A 22,284-nucleotide genomic window follows, 5' to 3' on the forward strand; every position below is an offset into this window, starting at 1 on the left:
TCCTCTCCAGCATCCCTTCTCTGCCTCATTCTCACCAGAGCACTTACCACTCTCTGACTTGCCATATATTCTACTTATCTGTCTGTCCACCTCCTCCTACTAGAAGGTAAGCTCCCCGAGGGCAGGGATTTTGTTTTGTTTACCCTTGAATCCACAGCTAATGTGTCAGGGCCTGGCATGGAGCAGGCAGCTGATGAACATTTGTTGAATGAAAGGAATGAATGATGGTGTAAGAGTGAAACCCTGGTGTCTGATTCCAAAGCTCACGTACCTCCTGTCACATACCAAACCAAAGCCCCAACCTACAAAAGTCCAGCACATTGAAGGTATTCATTAAAAGTTCCCTTCCCCTTCCACTCACAATGTTCTTAGAATCGTACCAAAAATTTAGTTAATTACACACTGCCTTGATGATGCTTGAAGGACATTTGGCTGCCTTATCTCTATAACCACCAGGAAATAAACCCTTTGGGCCTCTCCTTATAATAATCACCATAATAATAATGCCAGCTACTATATTAAAGTCTTCTACATGCTTTATCCATTATCTCATGAAACCCCCATAACAACCCTATCAGATGCTAACGTCATCTTCACCTTAATGAGGCTAAGGGTAAGTGGGCTACTTGCCAAGGCCACAGGTAGTAAGAAGCTGTGTCTGGCACTGCTTGGTCATACTGCAGGCCTGGCATGGGAGCAGGGCCACTGAGTACTCGTTCAGCAGCCTTTGTGGTTACTCCCACGAGAGGCCTCAGAAAAGGTCTGGCCAGTCAGGAAAGTACCAGAAGAAAGATAAAGATCCAAATGAGGGCCGTGTGCACTTACCAAGCCCCGAATGTGCATCACCATGATGAAGAGCTTATTGTTTTTGTAGGAGATGGACAGCTTCACCTCTCCCCCAACCTTCCCAACCGGCCGGGCCCATGAGCCATCTGTAAGGATAAAGGAAACCAAGAAAGGTCATGAGGCCAGCCCTGACCCCGCCTGGTGGCAGGCAGATGCTTCTGTTTTCCTCTGACCTGCCGTGAGTATTTCCACGTCAGGTTCTTAGTATCCCATCTGGGACCCGCCAGGTGGCCCCTGCTAACAAGGCTTAGATTTGGGGTAGGATGGTTCTGTCCAATTTGAGTGTGTTAGCACCAATGGAATACCCAGTCCCCGGGGAACCTGCACAGGAGCTATGGACCCAACAGCCTGAGTGGGAAACCAGATTCTCTAGCCAGTAAGCAAAGGAACAGAGACAAGTCAAAGAAAGAGAAATGGGAAGAGGTGAGGGCAGGAAAAATCACCTTTGGGAATGGTTCAGAGAGGTCAGCAGAAATATCACTGAGAAGGCACCGTACCTGAGGGCGTGGGAGCTGGGCTGGTGCCCGCAGCCTTCTCATCCCGGGGTAGAGGGTGGAAAAAGGTGTACACCAAATCACACTGGAACGGGATCAGGAAACAGGGTCACTCCTCAGTAAGACAAGGGCCCAATAAAAAAGGGAAGGGACACTTCTCCATTAAAACAGACGTATGAAATGTGACAACCAAATGTTAATATGCAGTTTCTTATTTGAATCACAGCTCAAAAAACCCAACTGTTAAAAGAATTTGGGGGATGGCAGGGAAATTCTGAATATGGACTATGTATTGGGTGATACAATGACACTGTATTTATGTAGGATTATGTCCTTGTAGACACACATTACTATATGTAACACAGATATGTATACTCATTATACTGTTTATTTTTCTGTATGTTTGAAAGTCTCATAATAAAAAAGTTAAAAAAAAGAAAAAGCCAATAAAAGTCGATCACATCAGGTCAAAAGCGGGCTGTTCTTTTCCACGACTCCCTCCCCTGCTGACGCAAGCATACCCCTCACGCACAGAGAAATGCCTGGGCTACCCTTGGACAAAGACCATGAACCCTACTTTCAAGAATGTTTCCTAGGCAATTAGGGAAAACAAAAACCAAATCTACAATGTGCGAAAATACCCACTCTAGCATTCATAGCGAAAAAAAGGGGACATAATCTGAATATCTTTCAAGAAGTGAATGGTTAAGGATATGGGATTCCAAGTCAGTGCGCTAATCTGGTACAGACATTTAAAGTTGTGCTTACTATAGACACTTCAGTGAAAAAAAAAACAATATGGAATTACATTTAAGCTATGACCACTATAAAGCTGTAAAAGCTACATTTATAGATGGACATATAGAAGGAAATGTGGAAATAGGGTTAGATGATTTGTTAGGATGACAAGAGATGCCTACATTTGTTTTTATTCCCATTATAATACCAGGTTATAATATTATTTATTTAAAAGGGGGGGTGGGGGTGGGCGGGGAAGCTAGGTGGATACACATACTCAATCAGCTCAAAAACCTTCCTTTCCTCCAGAACCCCTCACTTCCTCAGGCTCTTTCTTGTTCACTACAAGCACTCTGGGATGGCACCCAAAGGGCACGTCTCTCCCTGTGCCCGGCTGCGCATTGCGTTTCACTGCGTTTCTGGGCACAGCCCATGGGGATGGAGCCACGATTTACCCACCCCCTCCTTCGCACAGTCGGACAGACAAGTCTCCTCTCTGATTGCCCCACCCCCACATCAGCGCCAGAACAGACACAGCCCACCGACCTCGGCCACCTCGGGGGCTGCGTGGATCAGGTGCCAGATGTAGCCGTTCAACTCCTCCCTCCGCCGCTCCGCCACCGCCTCTCCCCGCGGGCGGCCGATCACGAAGCGACTAGGGAAGCTGGGGACAGGTGGGCGGTGGGGACGGAGGAGCGGGAAGATGGTGAAAGAAAAATAAAGAGGCAACAACAGGCTTTAGTCACATTTCCCTTGTGTTTTCAGTCACCTGCCCCACATTTCCCACCAGCCTCCCTTCCAAGGACCTTTCCCCCAGTCCACACCTCCCCCAGCTCCCCAGGTCTGTGCCAAGGACACACGCGCAGCATCTCACACGGGACAAGTTCCAAGGACACAAGACAAGAAAAACAAATTGTTGGGCTCCCCAGAAGTGCCTCAGGGGCTCTGGAGCCCCCAGTTTTCCCCATCAAGGTAAAACTTCATTTGAAAAGTCGTTTTTAAAAAAATTGTTGTGAAAGACACATAACATAAAAATTACCATCTTAACCATTTTTAATTGTGCAATTCAGAATTAAGTACGTTCACACTGTTGTGCAACCATCACCACCAATCACTTCCAGAATGCTTTCCACCTTGCAAAAGTGAAATTCTACACCCATTATATAACTCCTGATTTGCTTCCACCCCCTGGCAACATTCTTCTACTTTCTGTTTCTATGAATTTGACTATTCTAAGTACTTCATGTAAGTAGAATCATACAGTATTTGTCTTTTGTGGACTGACATTTCACTTAGTATAATGTCCCCAATCCATGTTGTAGCATGCGCCAGAATTTCCTCTTTTTAAGACTTAATAATATTCCATTTTGTATATACACCACATTTTGCTTATCTACTTGAAAAATACTTCAACTCTTTGGAAGATTAGAAACTTTGGAATATCTTGAGATTCAGTCGACCCTCTGCCTTTAGACCCAGTTTGCTCCCCTGGGCTGTGGGCCAAGCAAATTTTCAAGACTGGAGTAAAACCCCTTGAGAGTGTCAGAGGAGCATGGCCACCAGGGGGAGCACTTGCCATCAAACTCCTTGCCAGGCCAAGGAAACCAAGGACTTAGACCTTTACTCTAAAAGGGTAGTTTTCTCACTTCTGCAGCCCCCCTCCACCCCCCTCGCCCAGCCCCCTTCCATGCTCCCTCCCCAGGACCCCTCTGCACAGAGAGTAAAGGGAGCAGCTACCTGGGCAAGAGGGAAGAAGGGAAGAGAAGCCGCAGCTTATTGTGTAATTCCTGGAACTCCTCAAACGTCCGCTGGATGTAAGTGGCCTCGTGAGCATTCTCTCGCATCACCTTTACCACATAAATCTGCAAAGGTCCAAGCCTCAGAGAACAGTCCCTGCCAAACCCTCTCCACCCAATGAAGTAGGTGAGGGAACAGAAGTGTGTGTGTGTGTGTGTGTGTGTGTCTGGGTGTGTGTGTGTCTGGGGGTGTGTGTGTGTGTGTGTGTGTGTGTGTGTCTGTCTGTCTGTGTCTGGGGAGGTATGCCTTCCAGAAGGAAAAGGATAAAAATGTCTCTAAGGAAGACAAAGATAATATACGTTCGCAGGAAAATGTAAGCAAATATTTCCTGCACATGTTTTGCAAGATCCTGGACTCAGAGGGTACTGCCATCCAACTTGGGCCCCAGATTCCAGGCAGCCTCTTGGGCAGGGAAAGGGCAGGGGCCTGGGACTGCTCCCAGCACAGGAAGGACGCTTGGTCAACTCCAGCACCCACAGCGTGGAAGTGAAGAAACAGTCAGAAGCCCAATAAATGGAAGGCGGTGGGGATCAGGAGAGGGTCAGACTGGAGAAAGGACTTACGTAGCCCTTGTTGGGGTGGAAGATCTTCTCATGGCGGCAGAGAAACACATCACTGATGCGGCCAGAGCTCTTGAGAGTGTATGTTCGCGGAGCAAAGGAAAGGGTTAGCCTGTCATCTGAGCCTGTGAACTTCATCTGAGCCAGGTTATGAATGAAAAAATTGAGCTTTGTGGCTACACTGCCCAGGCTGGATTCAATCAACCTGCAGGAGGATGGGAAGAAAAAGATGCAACCAGAGACCCCACACCCACACGTCCTGGACAGAGCCATCTCAGGGAATATCCCCTGACACATGAAACTAACACTCAGCTCAGCTCAGATCATTTTCACCGTGTAATATCCTCGCAGAGCACACGATAGCACAGAACTATCCGCATGCGATTTATTTCTGTGAATCCTGCGGTCTTTATCTCCCCTCACTGTCCCCTGAGCCCAATTCAGTTAAATCAAGGCAGGAAGGAATTAGGGATGCCACCATGGAGTCATCCTGTAAATGTCTAAAAACTGTTGTCAAATTGAATTTCAAGGTTCAGTACAATGGAACCTCCCCAAGCACAGCTCAATCTAGAGATTTTAGTTCAAAAGGAAAGGTTCTGTGTTAGACCCAACAGAGAAAATTTAGCTCGCTAAGTTCCAAAAAGAGTGCGTAATAAAATGGAGAATCACCTACATGGACAGAATTGTAGACGTTAGGACAAAGACACCTCCCTGTACCTCAAAACGTCAAAAACGGGAAACTGGAACCATGCAATTCCATGTTTTAAAGAGGAGGAAGGTTCTGATCCAGACAGCTGAAAACTATGACAAAATCCATATAATACATTGCTCCATAGACCAAGTTTTTGACTAAGAGCTGGTGAGAATGTAAGACAGAGATTACAATACCTCTGCACGTACAGGTGAGCACCAAAGCGCAGACGGAAAACTGAGTCTGAGAGAACTAAAATGACTTCCCCAAGTCAGAGACAAAGTTGGGACAGTGGACCCATGGTGTCAGCTCTAAGCTCTGCCACCGGGGCTGAGCCCTTCCCGTTTTGCTGGCCCTGCTCCTCCCAATCAAACAGCCTGGAAATTAACTGCCCACAGTGGGCAGCGCTGTCTTGTATGGAGAGTTTTACCTGGTGAAGTAGGTAGTGGCATTGGCCTCTGTGTCCTGAGGCCTCAGGGCATCATACACGTACTTGAGGTCATCCAGGTCTGAGAGCTCAGGGATCCCACAGGACAACATCTGGAAAAAGACCAAAGAAGAAGGGCGCCTGTAACAACTAGGAATTCTTGCTTCCTCCCCACCACAAGGCAAGGTTTTCTATAGCTAGGCTCCCTAACCTTTCTAGAGGGTGGTGGACAGACGCTGTGGGCAGTGGCTGGCAGGCCACCAGAACGGGGAGGGTTGGAGCAGGAAGTCAGGTACCCGCGTGGACACCACTGTGCCCGGGGAATCTGGGCCCTGCCTTTATCTAGGGCTCAGAGAAGTAGATCTTCAGAAATCCTTTGAAGCAAGATAGGGGAGTCGTAAAGATGGTGGCCAGATGATAAAGAGGGGTTCAGAAAGGGATGGAGCTCCTCACCAGGCCCAGAAGGTTGAGGAAGAGGTGGGTGTGCTTGCGAATGAGGTTGTAGGCTTGGCAGCAAAGGTCAACAAAATCATGGAAGCGGCTGGAAGGCTTGTCGCCCCCGTTGATGACATACGCCATGTCCGAGGTGAAGACAAAGGGGGCACGGTCCCTGGGCCAAGGGAAACACACAGGTAGACGGTCAACACGAAGGAGGAAGCCCACCTCGTGGGTCGCAGCAGGGGACGCCCCCCTCATCCCTCAACACGTGTGTGAACTCGGATAGATGGGGCGCTTCTAACGTTTTTCTTTTTCTACCTTAATCTCAAAAGATCCCCAGACTCATCCTTCATTGGTTCCCTGACTGAGCTAGCGATTTCGGCTTGCATTCCCTTTTTCTGGGGTTTGGGCTCATTTCCCTTTGCTCAGTCCTCAGCAGGAGGGGTGGAGAATGGCTGGTCCCCCCACCTTCTTCTGCAAGGCCCTGCACGGACTTGACCTCCTGCTCAGTCTCCTCTTCTCCAGAGCTGCTCCGAAGTGTGGCCCCTTCCACTGCGGGCTTGTGTTCCAGCTCCGAACCGTTTCTGCTGAACCCCCGCCCCACAGGCACAACCTGGCTTCAGGAGACCACTTACCGCTTGATGTTGCCGAACATCTGGGCGTGGCCCAGGAAGCGGCCGAAATCGATGTGGAACATGTGGCCAGTCGTCTTCAGCATGATGTTGTCATTGTGTCGGTCACAGATGCCCAAGACGTACGTGGCCACGCAGCAGCCAGCACAGGAATAGATGAAGTTCTCTACAGCCTGGGAGGAGGAAGACAGATGCGAGCAGAGGACATAAAGCTGGTGTGTGTGTGGGGGGGGGTCCCCAGGGGCCACAGCCAGACTGAGTTCAGCCAGTCCTGGCCTCTCTCTCTCAGGAGCCCAACAGCACTCACACCTGCCTGTCCAGCCGTCATCACATCACATTCTAACACACACACACTGATGCACATAGAAACTGCTCTTGTATCTTACGGGGTATAAGGAGATGGAAGGCTTGTATGTGTGTCTCCATCACCTTATCTGCAATCCACCTTCTTCTGAGCTTTTCTTTTTCCTTGGGAGATTGGTTGGAAAGATAGTGGACTTGAGCCCAGACCTGACCAGCCCAGAATGAAGAGTCCCAATTAACAGACAGGAAGCGTGATGTTTACGACTTTCCCAATTGGTCATGGTGATCTTAACTCAAGCTCAGCACTGAGGCGGCCGACTTAAGGGTCCCTTCCCGACCCTGCTCAGAATTCTTCCGCCCTTCTCCCTGCCCCCAACACAACTCCCATTTCCAGTGTTCCTGGTAACAGCTAAATGCTAATCTAATTAAAATCTCTTCGCACCGAGAAGAGCTGAGGCAGCTTAACACTTCTAGGGGGGTGTTCTACACTTGAAAATCAGACACATCTCTAGTTAGTAAAATGTGTTAGAGATATTTTCAAGTTTAAAGCAGGAGGGGAGGGAGTACGGTGTTGGATCCACCTTATGTTATGTGGTCAATATCTGCTGCCTTACCTGTCTTTCCAGTAAAAATATATGGACGCCTTTCATCCTCTAAATCCTCTCTGGGAGGTTTACAGAATTCCCAAGAACTTAAGAAGACTCAACAGCAGAGGGCAACAGTGGTCACAGCCACGTAGGAACGTACAAAGCTGGGAATGAGGAAGTCTTCCCAGATGGAGAATGCACGCCCCTCCAGCCTCCCTCTGCAAATTTCCACCCAGCCTTCGAGGACCTTCCCCGAGTCCCACACCTTTCCCAGAGCTTCCCAGCTCACACTGACTCCTCCCACACGGAGCTTTACAGGCACCACCATTCACTCAGTGCTCGCTGAGGCTTCTCACTTTCCCACAGTCCAGGGACCTTATCTCCCTGTAGCTTCTTGGCTGTTGGGCAGGCTTACTTCAAAACTAGCTACACACGGGGTGGAGAGGATTTTAGCTCAAGTGGTAGAGCTCACGGGGTTCAACCCCCAGTACCTCCTCTAAAAATAAAGAAATAAATAAACTTAATTACCACCCCCTACAAAAAGGGAGGGAAAAACTAGCTACACACAGAAATCCCCCAGATTTCCCAGCTCCTTCTTAGATTAAGCTAGATGGCTAATCCCTAGAAAGTTAAGAATAGAACGTTTGTAAGGAAATCACAGAATGTACCTTCTGGGAGAAAAAGACTATTTGCATGACAGGGAAATAGACGATGAAGAGAACCCACTCAGCCAGGAGTACGACCCACCGGCTCCCAGCCCTGACCATCTCCATCAGCCTGTCTTCCTGCCGCAAACAGTCTTTCTACCTGAAACGCATCCTACTGACACACAAAGCAGCTGTGTGCGTACCTGTACTGTCACAGAATAAGTGACTGAGGTCAGTCACCTAAGTGACGCGGGGTGTTAGCTGCTTACTGGCCCAAAGTCTCGCTGCTCAGAGGGAGCTCTCCTGACTCAAGGGGTTCCACTTGTAGGACAAGGGTGCTCTTTGCTGAGCAGGTGGCCCAGACGCAAATATCTCTAGCTCTTTCCTCCTTAGTCATCATAAGAAACTACCTGCATATTCGAGCAGAAAGGCTAGAAAAGCTGGGAGCTACCTTCAAAAGGCTGATGTTAAACCTCGGGACACAGAGTTGGCTTCTCTGTGTGTGTATTCTTGTACATTTTCCTGTAATATTTATTATGAGTCTTTATTATATTGACAAAGAGTAATCCTAATTCTGGCACCAAGACCAGGGTCTCTGTAGGGTGGCTGTTTACTATCCGAAAAATACACGTTAGTATAAATAGGATATGGGGTAGGGGAGGCTGTGAACGATCGCTGTCACTCCTTTCCAAGGGCAGAAGACCTTCAAATGTGTAACATAGAGGAGGTGGGTTTTGAAGGATGGGGAAGGGAAGAAAGGACTTTCCAGGAAAGGGGAGTACTGTTGTCTCAAGGTGTGAAGGAAATGCAAGGCGCTCCCTGAGCTGGAGTGTAAGTATCACAAGCTGGGGAGGTGCTTGGATGAGACCACAGAGGGTTTGTGTGCAGCGTAGTGGGTGTCGGGCTCATCTTTTAGGACAGAGGGAGCCTTTGAAGAATTGAGAGCAAAGGAATGCCATGAGTGGTCTGCACTTTATTTTGAAAGACTCTGAAATCAAGCAGAGGATGGTAAGGGAAGGAGAGGCGTTCCAGTGGTTCAGACTGGGGCAGAGAGCAAGTGGCTGAAAGGAACGGCAGGAAGAGGCAGTCTCAACAGCCACGTGGGGAACAGAATCAGCAGGGCTGGGACAGCAGAGGTGAGGCAGAAGGAAACGTCAAGAAGACGCGAGGCTCTGTCCCGGGTGATCGAGAGAGTCACACCACTCGCGGGCAGGGAACACAGCAAAAGCCGGTTTCAAGAGGGGAGGGAGAGACAGAAAGCTTGGTTCTGCTGATACTGGGTTTGAGGTACAGGTGAAACACACAAGCAGAGAGGTCCAGCCATCGGGTGGCGATGGAGGATGCAGCCGGAGGGAGGAAAGAGGCAAGTGGGTGGCGCAGTAATAAGAGAGGACCAGCTGGCACAAGAGCACAAAGGGCCAGGAATTAAACCCTGCGGAACGCAGACATGTATGGCCACGGAAGATCCTCTAATTACAAGTCCACTAAACAACATTCTGATTATACTTTATTTTTATTATATTTATTTTTTGAAGGGGAGAGGTAATTAGGTTTATTTATTGATTTACTTACTTTTTTAATGGAGGTACTGGGGATTGACCCCAGGACCTTGTGCGTGCTCTGCCACTGAGCTACACCCTCCCAACATTCTGATTATAATTGAGCAGTTCACCTAGGTTCTCCCTCAGGGATAAAAGGCATTGGTCAATATAAGTTAGTGTATGGATCCCCTTGGGGGTTAAATTCCATAAATTAGCATTCTGGCTTATGGTCATTCTCTCAGGAGCTGGGTTACTGTGATTTACTCTCTTCCCTAAACTTCATCAACCCAGAGACAAGAGCCATGACGCTGTGGACCCGCCACAAAACACAGCGGGCCAGCAAGGCCCGCCCACCCGGCAAAGCTCCACCAGAGGAAGAAGGTCAGCTACCTTTTCTTTTTTGTTGTTGTTTTTTTGGTTTTGTTTTTTTTAATAGAGTTATAGTCAGTTTACAATGTTGTGTCAGTTTCTGGTGTGCAGCACAACGCTTCAGTCATACATGAACATACATACACTCATTTTCATATTCTCTTCCACCATGAGCTACTATAAGATCTTGAATATATTTCCCTGTGCCACACAGTATAAACTTGTTTATCTGTTTTATACATACCTGTCAGTATCTGCAAATCTCAAACTCCCGGTGTACCCCTTCCCAGCCCCCTCCTGTCAGCTGCCTGTTCTATCAGCTCTGACTGACACCTGTCCTCAGTCCTGGCTTCTGGTTACAAGCTTGCCACACGCTGGCTCCATAACGAGGGACAACTGAGTGAATCTTAATTCACATCATGAAAAGAGGAGATGGATTAAAAAGATCTCTGAAGTCTCTCCGGGTGGTGATGGGTACAGCTCAGTGGTAGAGTGTGTGCCTAGCACGCACGAGGTCCTGGGTTCCATCCCCATTTTAAATAAATAAATAAACCCCTCTCCCTGACAACACACACACACACACACACTCACACACACAAAAGTATAGTTTAAAACAGTAGTCTGTTCCAACCTCTATAAAGTATTACGGGAGCCCTCTGAGGGCACAGGAGGACCTGAGCAGGACCCATGACTAAGAGGGCTACAGGCAGGTTCTCCCAAGTTGGCCCCCGTCCTCCAAACTCAAGCTGCCAGAGGAATTCAATGAAGGCTTCCCAGCTGGTAGCAGGGATCTGGTACCAGGATACGTTCTCGCTCAGCTTACAGCAGTCATCTGACCCACCCCTAGACATCTGGGGGCAACAGTCAACCAAGAATGAGTGTTTCTTTCCTCTGGACACAGCTGAGCTGTCTTCTGGGAACATAGCAATGCACCAGAGTCAGGCACATCCCACCCCAGCTTCGCCCTCAACCCTTCAATCCTACCTTCTCGTACTCGTCCTCCCCAGGGTTGTGTTTCTGCAGCCAGTCGGCGAGAGGCCGGTCCTTGAAGGAGCCGGTCACCCCGTGCTCCACCTGGATCTTGCGCAAGGTCTCGGAGTTTGGGATCATCTCCACCATCCCTGTGGCGGGGGGGCATCGGGGTCACCCTCCAGAGCAGAGAGAAGGGCTCCGTCAGGAGAGGGCTACAGAGCTTTGCTGGATGCTTCCCTATAAATTAAGCTCTAGGGCGTCTGGACAAAGTCCAATGATATGGGAAAAGGATAATGGTGGAAAGGACGGTCGTTCCCCAGGTTTCATATTCCACACTGTACCCTTTGGTCTCCCCAGTTCACAGCCACCGTCCTTTTTGTTTTACCTTTTACTATGGGATTTTCAAATACACATAAGAATAAAGAAATGGTATCATGAACTCACACATCACCACCACTCAGTTTCAAAAGTTATCAACACTTTGCTATCTGGTCTCATCTATTTCACTCACCGAATCCTACTTCCTGCCCACCCCTCTGGAGTATTTTTAAGTAAATCCCATACATGTCATTTTACTCATAAGTATTTCAAGTATAACTAACAAGGACATAACCACCCTGCCATTATCACATCCGAAAATTTAACATTCTTTAATCTAACCTGATCTAACCCAGTCTGCATGCAAATTTCCCAATTGTCTCAAAAAAAAACTTTTGGGTTTTTTTTTTAATGATTTTCTTTTTTTTTTTTCCCCTCAAAAATATCTTTTTACAGTTGGTTTGTTTAAATCTGGACCCAAAGTCTACACAGTATGCTTGGTTGTTATGTCTCCAAGTTTGCATTATTTTATAACAGTCTCTCCCCCCTGCCTTCTGTTTTTATGCCATTCCACAGCTTCGAGTGAAACTGTCCCACCCTCTTCATTTTTCCAGAGAAGCACACAGCTCACGTTGGGGAATGGGCAGAGAGGAGGTGAGCAAGGGTGCCCCCTGACGCCAGCTGCCCACTCACAGCCCTACCCACTCCCGACTGACCTCTCCCCCGGCCAGTGGAGAAGCAGCGGAAAATGACCATGCGCATGTCCAGCCCCTCCTGGACCCAGATCTTGCTCATGATGCGAATCATCTGCAGGGTTAGCATGTCCTGGCGAAGGTCATCCCCGCACTGGATGGAGAAGGACAGTGATTGGAACCGTCTCCACTGCCTCCCCCAGCTCCCAGATCCCCCAGGAGGGCAACCCGGACCCGCACTACAGTGACAGGGGACTGCCCAGTTTTCCCAGCTGACACCAGGTCAAACAGCCAGGGGTCAGCGCAACCACACTGTCCCCACGCAGTGTTCCGGCTTTTCCCCCAACCCCACATCCCCATCTGAACTGAAGGCAAGTTCCTTGTCTTTATGCAGCCCTCCTGACCATCAAAGCCTTTTTTAAACTTGAACGTTTACACTTACAACAAATATATGTTACTAAGTCACATACATGCCTGTCATTTCCCCCACTAGGTTACATGCTCTGAGACTACACTCACTCCTCAGAATTATGGACGTTATCAGTTAGGAGGACTTCAAGGTTCATATAAAGCCAGGCTGCACTTGAACCTGATAGGTGAATTTCCTCTCCAGCAGGCCTGGCACACAGTCATTCAGCTTCTGCCTGAATATCCCCAGGACAAGCAAGTCAGCACCTCCTCCATTCTAATAGATCGGGGTAGCTCTGCTCTCTAGAAGGCACCACTGTACCCTGAGCCGTCAGCTGTCTCCCTACGTGTCCCAGCACTGTTCCTAGCCCTCTGGGGCCACTGGAATTAATCTATTTCCCTTTCCACCTGGTAAGTCTTTCAGACACTAAAATGGCAGCATGGAATGGCGGGGAGAGAACTGCCCTGGGGCTGCTGCTGCCACCCGTGGGTTCCCTCCTCTCCTCTTCTCTGCCAGCAACATCCTACCAGCGTGGGAGAAGTGTCCTCACCTTGAATATGACACGGATGTTCTCGCCCAGTGGATCCACGTTCTGGAAGGAGAGCTTGAGGGGGACTGCGTTGGAGTTGAAGTAGGAGCAGTCCTGCCACAGTAGAGGGGTAGTGAGCAGGGTCAGGGTGGCCCGTGCCCAGGAAGGAGAATGGCCCCTCCACCTCCCCACCGGCTGCTGCCGGTCCACCTACCCACTGTTTCTTCCAGGCTTCTTACGAGCCCACGTTCCTTCCTTCCCTCCCTCCTGTCAAAATCCTGATTCATTCTGCCCTTGGCGCCTCACAATCGTTTACCCCTTCAGTTCATTCTGCACACAACTTACTAGCGTGACTTCTGGCAAGTCACGTGTCCCATCTCTATAGTTCACTTCTCTGTAAAATGGGGCTCACAACAGTACCGACTTCATAAGAGTTGTGAGGATGAGATGCAATAACTGATGGAAAGCACTTAGAACAGTGCCGGGCACAGAGAGTACTGGATAAATGACAGGTGAGGGCATCACCAGCCCGGGCGCCAACCCCAACATCACCAGTAGAGCCACCTCCCCAGTCCCCAACCTCATTCCTCTGCACGGCCATCAGACCAAAGTCCACACGTTAGCGGTAGGGAGATGCCCCACATATGCCTCTCTTCCTCATCTCTCCCAAGAAACTGGTCAGTGAGGACCTCGCTTCCACTGAGCCCTCCTCACTCCGAGAGCCCCAAACCCACCAGTCACTCACCCTGGACACGATGCCCTTAACCAGCAGACTGGGGCTGAGCGGCAGGCGGCAGGAACCGTTGAGGGCAAAGAACTGCCCCACCTCCTCCAGGCCCGTGCGGAGGATGCCCTGGGGAGGGGAGAAGGAGAGCGTGGGCGAGGTGAGGGGCCCACAAGCTCCACTCAGGGCCAGGCCTCTCCCCAGAGTGGCTGCTATGGAAACAACCAGCAGGGAGGGGTGGACAACCACCGGGAGACCGTGAAGAAGGAACCACCCCACCCACACCCCAGCCGGGGGCAGTGCATGGGCAGCAGCCCAAAGAGACTGGGCGGAGGACAGAACAGCTGCAAGCAGACCTCGGAGAACTGAGAGCAGGCTGCAGGTCAAGGAGGAGATGCTGCTCTGGATGATGCCAAAAAAAGTCAATAATCAAGACTTTGCAGTCTCCCAATTTTTAAATCTTAGCAACCAGGATCGCCACTGGCCCCGTGCAAACAGATAAAGGTGCCCCTCTGGGTGGCAGCAGCCCTGAGCTGTGGCTCACAGCACAGTGAGCGGAGTATGATTGGATTTCAGCCCTCGCTTTGCCCCCTCTGGTTGGGTGCTCTTGTGCAGTGAACAACTCGCACAACTGTGCTTCGTCTTTCAGGTAAACAGTTAAATAAAAATGTTAATACTTTGCAGGCCAAATAAAACACATCCATAGCTGCATCCAGCTTGCAGACTGTCAGTTGGTAGCCTGTAGATTAGAGAGTCACCTCTTTCCAGCCCCTTATTCAGAGGTGGTCAAGTGCCATCATTGATGGTCAGGATGCCTGAGAAGTTAATGATTGGCTGCAGAAGCCCAGAACCGGAAACGGGTAGATGCAGCCTCAGTCCACTCACCTGCCGTGCAGACGGGGCAGCCTCCCGGACCTGCTGGGCCAGCCTGGCCAGGGTATTGACGAGCCAGCACTGGCGGTTAAACTCCTCTCTCAGGCCCTTGCCACAGCAGCACAACAAGGCAGCCAGCAGGTACTGGTAGCGGATGCTGAACTGGGAATCCTTGAGGCCATCTTTCAGCAACCTACGAGGCAAAGGGAGGGGGAGTCAGGACACTCAAGGGATTGCAGGCAAGGGAGAGGCTTAGCGGTCAGATCCAGCCCCAACTCCCTGGAAAACCCATCCCAAACTTGGGAGGGAAAACAGACTCTGGAAAAAAACTTATATAGAAGTGTTCACCCACATCCCAGTCTGCCCACGCTGTCTTTAAGTAGAGCTCAAAGCCCTTCCGCATCTGGTTTCTCCTTGATATTTCTGCCGTGTGTGGGTAGAGGGGAGGGCCAGGGGATGACCCTCACTGTGCTACACGGGCGTGCACCGAGGCCCCTGGAGGAAAAGGTGCCGGCCCAAGGCCACGTGGAAGGTCAGCAACACGCTGGAACCCAGAGGGCTCAGCTTCCCACCCTTGCAGGCTTAGGAGTAAAATCCTCCCGAGTGGAGGACACATGGCTCCCTCCGCCGTCTCTGTGCACAGTTTTACCAGAAGAAGTAGTGAGTCACTCTCAAGTCGGAGACAGCTCGTTTCAGGAGGAAGCGCACCAAGGGGCTGTCCAGGTAGCACTCGTACTTTAAGGCCTGTGCGGGAGACAGGGGACAGGAGGCTTTGTTGATGGCCCGTATCTACACCTCCCGCAATCCCTGCCCTGGACTGTAAGGGGCAGGATGCAGCGTGACTTGGGTCCATCAGAACTGGGAGGGAGGCCAGCCCTGCACCCACCTGTACCAGCTGGGGCAAGTAGTCGAGCAGCTCAGCATCGGAGAGGGAGCCGATCCACTGGACAGCCATTCGACGCACCTCCTGGTCCGGGAAGCTGCAAAGCAGAGCCCAGCACCCTGACAATCCAGCCGCAGGGACTGAGGCACAGACGTGAGCAAGCACCCCCACACCCGCGCTTCAGAGTCATGGATGGAGGAAACGCAATGACTCTCCGAATCTGCCAAGGCCACTAGAAGAGTCCTGAGCACCTTTTCTGGATTGTAACCCTTGAGAATGGCCTTGGCCCATGTTCAGAGTCAGCCTGGGGCCATGCAAGCCACTCATTCCCTGTTTGAGTTAAAGAAAATGGAACAAAGCCCTCAGCCCCACTCCCAAAGATCTCTTCCTTGACTCCCACTGTGCCAGAAATTCCCACCATCAAAGAGCCCTCATTAGGTCAGAATAGCTTTGTGTCTTGGTACCATCCTTTAATGCAAAGCTTGCTAGACGAATAACAGAGAATCACGGAATTACAGATAAGCCAATGCACCTCAGAAGAATTAGTTTAGCAGAGATTACAAAAGCTGTTGCCTCAAAAAGTCCTGAAAGTAAGACACATAGATCAGGTACATTTTAATGACTAAGAGTGGTAGAAAATAAGCCAAGAACGTTGGGCACCATCCAGGGGTCTGAGGCTGGGAGCCTGTGCCCCCAGAGGAAGCGGGGAAGAGAAGACTGCAGCCGCAGGGCTAAGTGGGACGGTTCGGGTTACACAGGTGGGTTCATTTGTCAGGTCGCAGCAAATGTACAGGCAAGGCTTGGGCACTTCTTTATATGTAAATTTTGCCTCAGAAGAAAACAAAATGTAAAGAAACGTTGAGCTCTAGTTAATGATATGCATGCTAAAGTATTTAGGAAGGAGTTATGTGACACCTCTATTGGCTTCAAAATGCAGGGGGAAAAGATGTATTGATGGATGGTACACACAGAATAAAGCAAATACAGCAAATGCTAATGGTTAGAATCTAGGTGGTGGGAATATGGATGGATGTTCACTATTACATTTTCAGTTTTGTTGTATGTTTGAAAAATGTTCATAAAATAACATGGGGTAGGAGTGGAATAAGATAAAGAAAACTTGAAAAAGGAGAAGTGGAAAAGCCCTGAATTCCCATGCTCATTTGATCATTCTCCCCAGGGCTGGCTCAGGTCAGTGATGGGCAGTGCCAAGCCCTGGCTTCCGGGAGGACACGTGGTCAGGAAAGGTGGGTGTCACAACTCACGTGGCATGCAGGAGCCCCAGGGCATCCTGGTGGTTCATGGGGGTCCACTGCTTCAGGAGAGCATAGATGTCCGGCAGGCAAGCCCACTCCCAGCTGGGGGCGCTGGCGAGCACCAGGGGGAGTGAGCTCACCTCTGAGTGGCAATAGTATCGCTTCTCCCACAGGCGCTTTCTGTCGGCATCAGTGAGCCTGGGGGTGGCAGTGGTAGAAGGAGGGGAGAAAGAACAGAGTCAGACAGAGGGTATGCACTTACTCTCCAAGAGAATGCTCCCCACTCCAATTCAGTGGTTCCCAAACTTGGCAGCAATTACAGTCACCTGAGGAGATCTGTAAAATCTCCTTGTCCAGGCTGCACCCAGAACCAAGATGGTCAGAATGTCTGGGGAAGCCAGTCATTGGCATCTTTCAAAGATCCGTAAGTGACAACAATGTGTGAAGCAAAGTTTGGGAACCAGGGTCCAAATCTACCTTTGGTCCTGAGTCTGGGACATTTCAGATTTGCTACCCCTCCTGAGGATGCCCTTAGGGTACCACTTCCAAGTAGAGCCACCAGAGGGCAGTGGTCACCATGTCAGGGTCTGGGCAGCTGCGAGGCCTCCTGGGACTTCCTGGGGCCAGCTGGAGGTTTTACCCGGCCTGCAGCTAATTGGGCCTTGCCTGAGATCAGGTGTCTAATGGGAGAAGGGAGCCGAGGGGGCTAATAAAGCAAGGGGTCAGCAGAGGAGTGGGGGCAGGGGAGGCCTGCAGACACGCAGCTGTATCTGCTGCCCTGGGCGGAACACGAGGGAGAGAGATGAGCCGTCTCTCTCACTTCACCACTTCTGCCGCATGCACGGGGCCATGCAGGAGCCAGAGAGGTACCAGAGAGCAGGAAGGGGGAAGCCCAGATCCCCCCAGCTCCTCCGGCTTCTCAATCCTGGTGACAGAAGCAGCCCCAAGGATGAGATCAGCTTGGACTCGCTTACCCCTGACAGCTGCCAGCTTGCCTTGACACCTGATCCTTTTTGGAAAGTGACAGGGCCAGAGAAATGCAAAGGCTGTGGGTGTGGAAGGGGCAGGAGGTAGGGGCAGGGTGGTAAGGACAGTGGACAGCAAATAGTAGACAGCTTATCTGGGGTGTAGGGCAAAGCTCTGGGCCTCTCAGCAAGCTGAGTGTGGTCCAAGTCCCCACTGTGGGGAGGGGCATTCCCAGATCTAACATCTCACCCTGACCTCTCCTCTTTGCCTACAGTCAGTGCACGAAAGGTCTGAGGGCTGCCCCCAGCAGAGCCCTCTCTCCACCACTCCCTGCCTAGGTGGCCGCGCCCATCCCATCCCACCTCGACTCCCAAAGCAGGAGGACAGGGACCTGCCGGGAGGTAAGAGAGGTCAGCCAGAACCCAAGAGCTTTAGCGGGGGCCTGAGCCACACAGCGGGGATGCCCTGGGCCTCACCAGTACAGGGACTCCTTCTGCATGATGTTTTTAAGCACGTGTTGGTCTTCCTCCCGGAGGCTGCCAAACTCATAGCGGGGGCTGAACTTGTCTCCAGCGGGGCTGGTGAACTTGATGTCGAAGGCCGAGGTGGGGAAGTCGATCTGGGAGACATCAGAGAAGGGAAGAGAAAAGACTGCCACCTGCCTGGGCCTCCAAATTCTCTCTTCCCCGCCACCATTCCTGCCTTCCTCCCTCCCTCCCTGACCCGCAGGTTCTTTGTCTGTAAACTAACCCTATTAGACTTGGTGATCACTAACATCCCTTCCAGCTGTAACTTCCAGCAAAACACGAGAAGGAAAAAGAGAGAAAGGAAAATGGTCAAGTGAGGACAAGGCTGGGCTGAGATGCATCTAGGTGAGGCCCAGAACAACACTGAACAGAAGACTCATTAGTCTGAGCCACTGGGAGCCTCCAGCCAAGGCTGGGGAGCCTTCAGTGTGGTCCTGGGGGCCACATGCCAGCTGAGGGCCCTGCCAACCCTGAAGCCTGCAACGCTGGGTCCCCTTGCTATGTTGCCATGTTCATTCTCCTTAAATAGATGTCAGGGCTCAGCTCTCAAAGAGAAATCCATCTTCCCTCATTCAACAAATGTTTATTGAGCCCTAATATGCGCCAAACATTGTTCCTGGCCTGGGCACAGAGTAGTTAACAAGACAGGTAAAAATGCCTGCCTCTCGGAGTTTCCATTCTGTATCATTCTGCATCCCCTTTGATATTCCATATTTCACACCAAAGCATCTCATGACCACAAGAAAGGGGAGCCAGAAACCGGTAACTAGACCTTGAACCTGACCTGCTCAGTCTCCTCTCCGCAGAGAATGAGACCACCCCAGAAAAGCATTGAGTGGCTGTGGGGAGGGCTTCCCCTTGGGCCCCAAGAGAGGATGGCTCAGATTAGCAGTATAAGGGTTCAATACAAGGGGCTCTGAGGAGCTGAGCCCTGGATGGAGAGGGTCTCAGACCCTGCCCTCAGGCTCCTTGAAGAAATCAGTTAACCCCCAGGAGATGGGACATAGATTCGACAGAACTTACCCCCCAGCTCCAGGTCTAAACGTACTCGCCCAGCTGCTTCAGTTATGTCATCCCCCACCCAAGGTTCCTTACTTCCTCCTGCTGTCCCAGCCCAAACCTCAAGGGGAAAACTTGGAGCCAACTCTGGAGTGGTCCTGACGGGGGTGTGCTGGGGTCTCACCTGCAGGATGACACTATCCGGCTGATGGAAATTAGGAGCGCTCCAGCGGGCACTGGGGTTTTCCTGGGTTGCTGGCCATAAGCCCAGAAGCTTCCGGCCACAGGTCAGGACTCTGAGAGGATAAGAGGTGGAGTGAGCCAACAGACCCAGCAGCTAAGGAGATGGCTTTCCTCCTGCTCTCCCTCCCAAAACCCTGCCTTTCCTACATGAAACCACCACCCAATTCCTGTCTCTCTTATTCTTTCCGCAGACATTGCCTTTTCCTTCTTCCAGGTCCTATGCCAGCCCACCCCGTCCAGGAAGCCTCTCTAAGCTAACCACACCCCAGTCTGGACGACCTGGTGGCCGGGATGCCTTCATGAGGTGGTGAGCTGGACCAGATGACCTGCAAGGTCCTCTCAATGACAAGATTAGATGGCATTACCCAAGCACTGTATTTCCATGCCCCTCCTCACCCATCCCGTGCCACCAGTCCTGTCCAGTAGTTCGCAGTTACATCAACTGTCCTGGTCACCAGTCCTGGTCTTGATCCCACTCCCCTAGGGCTGGGGCCCTCTGTATTCTGTCAGTGAGCCCCACCCAGCCAACCCTCCCAAGGGACCCTGGCCTGTACAGCAGCCAGGCCCCTCTCTCTATTCCCCCCTCCCTCCCGAGGCCGAGAAGATGCTGCCCTGGGGCCCACATACTGCCTGAAGTTGAAGAGCGGGGTAGTGACCCAGCCCAGCGTTTCAGGCACCCGCCGCTGCTTATTGGCCTCCGAGGAGCTCCCGGGTGGGGGGATGGGGAGAGCATGGAGAGTGACACACAGCAGCGTCTCCCGAGGCAGTCGGTTCACCTGCACGGGGAAGCAGATCCTAGAGAGGACAGGAATCCCAATCAGGAAGTGCCACCCCTGTGGCCTCAAGGGGCATGTGGCCCAGAAAGTCAAGCTGAAGCTGAGAACGCGTCCTCCTGGCATGCTCCCTGGGTAAGTCTTCCTGCAGAACCAGGACAGATCCCAAGCTGCAGGCAAAACTTCCACTGGACGCCCCTGGGAGCTCAGTCTAAGTGTTCCTGCAGCCTCTCGGTGGAGTGAGGCAAACGTCTGTTGATCTGGGGGCTACCCACGGTGACCAGAGCCATCTCAGAGTTCAGGTGACCACCTGTCCCACACTGTCAGTAATACTCCTTCCCTTATTTCAAGGTTTCTGCAGAGGGTCACCTTTTGACAGTCCTTCTCCACTGAATGATCTCTATGCCTCCCCCACCTCCTGCTGCCCAGAGCAAGCAGGAAGCAGCCACAGGTCCCTGCCGTCGGCCCCCCTCCCCCACAGCCTTCCCACCTGTCTGTCCTCTCCCGTCCCCTTCTTGCCCTAACCCACAGGGCGCAAGGGAGCTTGTCCTCACCCCGAAACATTTTCCAAGCCAAAGGGATAAAGAAAGGGGACTCCTCCAAGTCCCCGGGGGGTGAGAAAGCAAACTGGCAGGGCCCAAAGACCTGAGACACAGAAGCCCTCGCCAGCACCCAAGCCCAGACGGCCTCTCCCAGGCTCCCACGCTGAATCACACCCGGCTACTCCCTCCACGTCCAGGATAAGGAGTCCAGGGTGGGGTGAGGGGGAAGGGAGGGGAGCTGGGGAAAGCAGGGAGGACCGACAGTACCTTTCGGGGAAGCTGTCCCTGGGCCAAAGTCCATACTGTCACACCCTTCTGGCCAGCCCAGGGCCCAGCAGCTTCTACGCCAGAGGGCACAGAGGCAGGGCGGCCTCCCTCGAGGTTAGCAGTTCCATGATCAAGCAGCCTCCCTCCACCGCTGCCCCGCACTCCTCCAGGGGAACCTCCGTCTAAGTGAGGTGCTCCCTCCTTCCCGCCAGAGACTGGCAGAGCCCTGCTCTGTCCCAGCTGCCTCTACCCTGGGGGCCCACAGCTAAAATTAGGACCCCTCCAGCCGCCAGCAGACATGCCAGGCCAGGGCTTGGCTAGGGTGCAGAGCGCGGCTCCCGGGCCTATTTTGAGAGTTAGCTGATCCCCGTACTGGTGCAGAGGGGAGAGGGTCAGCTGACCCCATGGCAAAGAGGGGAGGGAGCTGGTCCTGATCCCTTTCCTTTCACCCAAGAAGAGGCTTCCAGCTCCACATCCAGAGGAAAAGGAGAGTGAAACTTTCTAACTGAAACCACAACACCTAAATCCAGCCAAGGGCCCCTTCTCCTCAGCCCTTGAGTCTATCTGGTATTCGGAAGCCTCCCCCACGGACCTTCACCTGGGGTCAGTTAGGAAAACCCGTAGGTTAGCTGTAGCCCTGAACCTCTGCCCTGCCTGAGAGACCCCTTTCCTCCCTTCTGCACCCCACTCCTCAACAGCACATCACAGGGGCTGACTCCTCCAGGCAGGGTTCCTGGGATGTGCCGGTTGCAGTTCTGGTTCTGCCACTCACAACCTCTGCATCAGTGAAAAGGGGAACAGAGCTTCACTTGTGCGATGTCTGTATACCTTGTCCGTGTGCTTTCTGCTACGTGACACTGTGGCTACGGCACTGAAACCGGGCTCTACACAGAGCAGTTTCATGCACAAATATTCCCACGCATCAGTCACTGTGTCAGTCACTTGGAACGGACAAACAGGAACTGAGAGGGCTCCCCCAGCTAAGAAAACGACAAAGATGATGAAGAAGAAAGCACGTATCACATGCTAAGTGCTATGCCAAGCACTTTACTTACAATGTCCCAACTGCTCTCAAACGACCCCACGGGGTAGGCCCTATTACCATGTCCATTTTGGGTTGAATGACCTGCCCAAGGTTGCACCTACAAGAAGGGGGATGATGTCTGCACCCAAACTGCACCCTACATTGTAGCACCTTCTCCCACCTGCCTTGGTCTTGACCATGAAGGTGCCAAGAGCTG

The 22,284-nt window shown here is 51.6% G+C and overlaps 1 protein-coding gene across 5 annotated transcripts in view; it reads right to left on the reverse strand.

Annotated features, from left to right (window-relative positions):
- PIK3C2B (phosphatidylinositol-4-phosphate 3-kinase catalytic subunit type 2 beta) overlaps nt 1-22,284 on the reverse strand; it is a 61,225-nt gene that overhangs the window by 3,417 nt on the left and 35,524 nt on the right. For all 5 annotated transcript variants that reach the window (XM_031438769.2, XM_031438771.2, XM_031438770.2 and 2 more), the window contains 19 exons: nt 20,089-20,256; nt 19,403-19,514; nt 18,169-18,311; nt 16,736-16,924; nt 15,474-15,567; nt 15,237-15,331; nt 14,600-14,780; nt 13,736-13,843; nt 13,012-13,104; nt 12,077-12,206; nt 11,055-11,191; nt 6,627-6,796; nt 6,007-6,163; nt 5,557-5,666; nt 4,439-4,640; nt 3,816-3,940; nt 2,625-2,742; nt 1,344-1,425; nt 826-932 (listed from right to left, as the gene is read on the reverse strand). In XM_031438769.2, coding sequence (XP_031294629.1) covers nt 826-932; nt 1,344-1,425; nt 2,625-2,742; nt 3,816-3,940; nt 4,439-4,640; nt 5,557-5,666; nt 6,007-6,163; nt 6,627-6,796; nt 11,055-11,191; nt 12,077-12,206; nt 13,012-13,104; nt 13,736-13,843; nt 14,600-14,780; nt 15,237-15,331; nt 15,474-15,567; nt 16,736-16,924; nt 18,169-18,311; nt 19,403-19,514; nt 20,089-20,256 — 2,521 coding nt within the window. The remainder of the gene's footprint in view (nt 1-825; nt 933-1,343; nt 1,426-2,624; nt 2,743-3,815; nt 3,941-4,438; nt 4,641-5,556; nt 5,667-6,006; nt 6,164-6,626; nt 6,797-11,054; nt 11,192-12,076; nt 12,207-13,011; nt 13,105-13,735; nt 13,844-14,599; nt 14,781-15,236; nt 15,332-15,473; nt 15,568-16,735; nt 16,925-18,168; nt 18,312-19,402; nt 19,515-20,088; nt 20,257-22,284) is intronic.

Source organism: Camelus dromedarius, chromosome 21 (assembly GCF_036321535.1).
Source record: "Camelus dromedarius isolate mCamDro1 chromosome 21, mCamDro1.pat, whole genome shotgun sequence".
Taxonomy (NCBI): Eukaryota; Metazoa; Chordata; class Mammalia; order Artiodactyla; family Camelidae; genus Camelus; species Camelus dromedarius.